We start from the raw sequence: 5,453 nt of genomic DNA, 5'->3' as shown, positions 1-5,453 counted from the left end.
GATAATATGTGTTTGTGTAGCCTTCATTCAGGGTTACCAAAAGCTCACTGTTTTCCTAAGGCCTCCATTTAAAATGTGTCACAATTATGATAATGTTTCAGTTTGGAATGATTTTTTTCTGAAAAAATGAACAAAATATCAACAATGTAATGTATATTATGCATGAATCCGGCTCATGTTTGTTATCAGGGAAATGGCTTCCGGTAAAGGCAGGTAACCAAGCAACTCGGCAAGCAGCTTAACTCTGGCACTTCCCCTACGTTTTCAATCAGCATGCGCAGGCCTCGTGGACACTGATGTTTCCTATAGATAAAACCTACATCACAATTTGTAACTGGATACGAAATCTTGGCAAATGACTGTTTGAACTTTGAAAAAAATGCGAGCTGGAAGAGAATAAGTTGCGACATTTTGTGGAAATGAGATCAAAAGACTTTTCATGAGAAAGGGTGAATGTGCAGAGGCTTGACCGCGTCTCCTTGGAGGCATCCCAGAATAAAAACAAGACACAAAGGATTGGTGGAAATCCCTTGAACGGACTGTGGCCACAGCACCAGCTGAGTCAACACGTGCCTCCACAAATCTGTGCGTCCATATCTCTGTCCTCACAGCTTGTTATCAAGAGGAGTAACATTGTTTTTTGTGGAGCTACTGACTGTTTTCTTTTGTCTCTTATAATGACCTCAGGGCAAGAGGATGTGTCAGGCTCGCCATGTTTTTAAGCTTTAATTTCAGTTTCACCCACAACGTTGATTATTTTTTTGCAATCATTTTTGTTAATGCCTTACAATATTATTATTATTTTTTTTTAATATAGTGGTTGATTTGAATAAGGATTGATACAAAAGAAATTGACTGTAGCACAGCAGTCACATAGTCGGAGCTAATTCACGGCACTTGTTCCCAGAATGTCTTTTAACAAAGATATGTTTATTGCTTTGTTTTGTTTAGCTATAATGATGTTATCTTCATCATCTTTCCATGTGCCTTGTCATTTTCTGTACTTTATTATTGTTCTCTAGTGTTTATGTTGCATGTAGTTTTCTCTCATTTCTCTAGTGGCAGAAACTCAGATCGTTTTATTCCACTGTATATAGTACAGAAAGCTATGCAACCCAATTGAGCATACTTTATACTCTAGAAAAGTCTTTATGACAATTCTTGGAGATTTGTGTCCTTAGAAGCCACAAGTTCTGTTTGACAGCCCATTGCTGGAAGCTGAAAGCAATAGGTAGTTCAGTGGAGTGATGTGTTGTTTGTAGGCTCGGTGTAACCAGCCTCTCTTTCAAAGTACTGAGAAAAGTATTAATCTTTAACTAGCCATAATGGAACTGAGGCTTTTAGGCCTGCTCTTTATGAGACAGGGCAGGTAGTCTTCTCCACATTTCGTTAAGATTCTGATGGTTTAGTCACTTGTTTTTTAAAAGAAAGTTATAAAAAGAAGACTCTCCATGCTTTTACACATGGGCTATCATAGAATTTGGACTCCAACCCCTATGAAACGCAAATTCAATCTTCTCAGTGTGCTCTCTGGTTTCTGTGGATTTATTTAATCTTGGTAAAGGTCAGAATGAAAACAGGATTAGGGGAAAGACGATCCTCTGACTGGCTCACTACACAAGGCTTTAGCCATAACAATGAATAATCAACAAACTGTGCCATCATCAAGTCAATAGTGATGTTATATGATGAGATGTTATATGCTTATTTTATTTACTTTATAGAATGGGATAATAATACAGTTCAAAGTTCACCCTTTATTATCATTTTGAGTTTTTCATGGGAAAGGTGAACAATTACACTCTGAACATAAAGTTATTCAAGTATGAGGGACATATTTCCTCTTAACTTATATTTGCATTAAATATTGCAATGCGCCTCAGAAGTTACTGGCATCTGGGTTACCCCTTGAAAAATACTTTTTTTAAATGGCAAGGTACCCAAAGTCACACATTCAACCAACATATTTAATTATTTTGAACTGTGTTACCAGTTCAATTAAAAAATATATATATCTCAGTGATAGGAATTCTTACCTCTGCAATTAACAGAATATCCTACAACTATAAAAATGGTTAGTGTGTTACCTGTCAATTGTTTTACCTGTCAATTGTTTTACCTGTCAATTGTTTTACCTGTCAATTGTTTTACCTGTCATTGTTTTACCTGTCAATTGTGTTACTAGTCAACTGACAAATGTGTAACATGCAGAAAAGTAAATAGTAATTAGCTCATGCGCAGTAGGCCTATATGAGTCTTTGACATGTCTGTTAGCTATAAGATGACCCAGTTGACCCAGTGCAAACATAAGGATGGAGCTGATCCTTATCTAAATTATATGACTTTGTTGTGAAACATCTTATTGAACTGCCCAATAGTGAGTCACGGTTGCTCCGCAACATTGTCTTTTGACGTAATAACTACATTTGCCTTTGATGAAAATGATGATTGTTTGGTTGTTGAATGAAAAATGATAAAGACAAAAACACAGGCAAATTCATTGTTTATTCTTATCAAAGGGACATTTACAAAAAGAGATGAAACACCAAATAAATATAAATAGGAGGAAGTAGTTTTATAATGTGACAATGCTGGACAGCAACAGATCACAGTCACCCAGCAAATAGTCTCTTTTTAAGGTGGACATTTTGTTGACCATTTTGAATCGGAGCGATCTCTGTTCTAAGTCTTCCTCTGTAATGCCATCAAAGAAGAAGTCCTCATTGAAAATTGGGTTCCGGCTCTTTCTGATCACCGTGCTCCGCTGTTTCTGGACTTTACCTGGAACCAAACTCAGGCTGACACTGCAGTTTATTATCTTAGGATCTACAGAAAGTGGGTACAACCCTTCTGCACTGATAAGTCGAACTCTAAGTCTTAGGTTTTCAGGACAATACTCTGCAAACAATCTCAAGCTCCCGTCCTTTCCTATGGGTACCATTCTCTCCTTCATCAGCCTCTCCCGGTGCAGGTTCAGATCCAAGGGGAAAACTGCAGGCGGGGCCAGGCTGCAGTTACTCGGCAGTTCAGCCAGCACCTCTGACCCTCTCCTCATTACATTGGGACTGTTATCAGTCGAACTACCTTCATCGGTGGACAAGGAGTTGTTCCTGGACACCATTGCCTTCCTCATATTCCGAGACAGAAGCAGTTCATGGCTCAAAGCTTTGAAAAGCGAAGACTTAGGATATCGGTTCAAAAGAGGAGAGCTAAACGGAGAGGATTCTGTTGAGGATGTTGTGTCACTGTCCAAGGCGGGTTGCCAGTTAAAAGAACGTGGAGAAAGCCTGGAAGACAAGTGGTTGAGGCTAAAGGAGGATGGAGAGGGACATGGGGACGAGTTGGGGGACATTTTAGCGCAAATACTTGAGCGACTTCGAGGGAGGAGTAATGGGGAAGTGGAGTCATTGTGGAAAATAGACTCTTTCCTGCGAGTATGAGGGCTTTCCAGCAAGGTGCAAAAACCGTAGCAAGTTTGCATTTTGGCAAGATGCGGAAGAGACAGAGCTGCTTGACTCTGTGGATCTGCGTTTGTTGTTTCCTCGTCACTGCAAACGTCGCCTGGACTTTCATCCACGCTCTCCACTTGGATAATATGTGGGTTATAGATTCCATAGTGAGTCGGTTCCACGTCAGTTTTAGGTGCCGGTTGGACAATTCGTGGAACTCGCCCAGTGTCGACGTTTTGGTGCAGGGACGGAATAGTGGGAGGGATGCAGAATTCAGGAATGTTGTCCGGAGTGATGACATTGGGGCAGGAAATCCGACTGGGTTTGTGAACCTTTTCGCCAAACATGATTTCGCCGAGTTTGAGTTTGAAATCAGCTGAAGACATGGGCTGTCCGCAACTGTCCACGGATTCACGCAGCCTCTCCACAACCCACATAGAAAGCTTCACACGGTTGAATCTGTCAAAAAACAAAGAACAAATATCTGTAAGAGATGTTGCAACGTAATTTATTCATTAGCGCAATGAATATGCAAGGGATTTTATACTAATATAGTACAAGCTGGATCCCCAGAAGCAAATGTATGGATTAAAAAATACATATATAAATTCATAAGTCTTCTCATATGTCAATCTAACAAAAGTCTGCCTGTTTTTTTTTGTTTTTGTATTATTGATATTAAAAACTAAAGAAAATCTAGAGTCAATGAATTAAAAAAAACATTTTTAAACCAAAATTCAGAACATTCACAATCAGAAAGCACTGAATTTGGAATGCCTTTCACTTTCACAATTCTTTTTCTGTCCTCCTTCTTTTTTTAAATCTCAGCCACAATAGTGCTCTGTGGTCATTGCAGATTTAAAGTCTAGCACTGAATTTAACTCTAATGAAAATGAATACAAAATCAATACTTTTCTTACCTTGTTTGAACCAAATGTTTCCTCAAATTCTCTGTCTGTAGATGGACATAAACAGCAGGTGAGGTGATGATCTCTGGTCTCCAGTCCAGCAGCTCTGAGACGGTTCCAGAGCTCAGGTCAGTTTAGCTCTGACCAGGCTGCCATACGCCCCTCATGATGGACCCGCCCCCTCTGCCCCATCCACCTGTTCCCATGGCAATGTTAGGGTGGGAGTGGGACCACACAAAATGGAGAGATAAGATTACCTCAACAGATGTTTAAAACATGTCACTGTCAGCGTCACATCTTTACGCAGAGGAGGGGTCCGGCCGAGGTTTATTGTTATTGCCTAAAGCTCAGAAATGAAGCAGGAGGATGGAACTCCAGACCAAGAGGAAAAACTACCAAAGCCATTTCACATTATTTTATAATCGCTATAAATCCAATGGAGATTTTAATTTTCATTTACATTTACTCAGTCCAGCAGTCCAGCAATCAAGCCTGAAAAGAGAAAGAAAATTATACAAACTGAAAGAAAAATAACATATAATTTTAACATAACATTTAACATTTAATCTGAAAAATGAAATGCCTTGCTTGCTCTAATAGAAGGAAATAATAAAATGTGTAAGCCCGGACCCATACAAACGTTATTAATCTACTGTATTCATGCTAATAATGAGCATCAGTGATTCTGACTATTTCAACATTAAATTATAAGCAAGAATGGTCAAACAAATATGTGCTGCCCCCTAGTGGTACGTCAGCACAATACATTATAATACATCTTATCGTCACAGGCTCAATTACAATACAATTCAATTCATTATCACGAATCTTATAAGTAACACAGACACAAAAAGCTGGATATTGCTGACTCCACCTTCAAACTGCCCAGAAGACAATAACACAAGCGCTGTGGATTGTGTTACTTTAGCCTTATTTGACAACCTCTCGTCCTTGTTCATGAAAAAAGCAGAAACTCAACTCAACTTGCAAAATAACCCTGTAAACGTATGCGTCAAAACTCTTTTAAACTTATTTTACTGTAATTTGCATTCAGTGGACTGATTTACAACCGTTTCAACACACGGGGGCGCTTCGG

At 39.2% G+C, this 5,453-nt stretch overlaps 1 protein-coding gene across 1 annotated transcript; it reads right to left on the bottom strand.

Moving 5' to 3' along the window:
• Positions 1-2,535: 2,535 nt before the first annotated feature.
• On the bottom strand, positions 2,536-4,600 carry c2cd4a (C2 calcium dependent domain containing 4A). The gene is made up of 2 exons (XM_072435846.1): positions 4,370-4,600; positions 2,536-3,908 (listed from the first exon to the last, which is right to left on the bottom strand). Exon 2 carries the CDS (start codon positions 3,884-3,886, stop codon positions 2,576-2,578), a length of 1,311 nt encoding a protein of 436 aa, XP_072291947.1. The 5' UTR covers positions 3,887-3,908; positions 4,370-4,600; the 3' UTR covers positions 2,536-2,575.
• Between the last annotated feature and the right edge of the window lie 853 nt (positions 4,601-5,453).

Source organism: Eucyclogobius newberryi, unplaced genomic scaffold (assembly GCF_026437365.1).
Source record: "Eucyclogobius newberryi isolate DKJ021-1_F unplaced genomic scaffold, fEucNew1.0.hap1 SCAF_7, whole genome shotgun sequence".
In the NCBI taxonomy this organism is placed as follows: domain Eukaryota; kingdom Metazoa; phylum Chordata; class Actinopteri; order Gobiiformes; family Gobiidae; genus Eucyclogobius; species Eucyclogobius newberryi.
The sequence above is the reverse complement of the archived record's forward strand: the minus strand, read 5'-3'. Positions and strand labels throughout refer to the sequence as shown.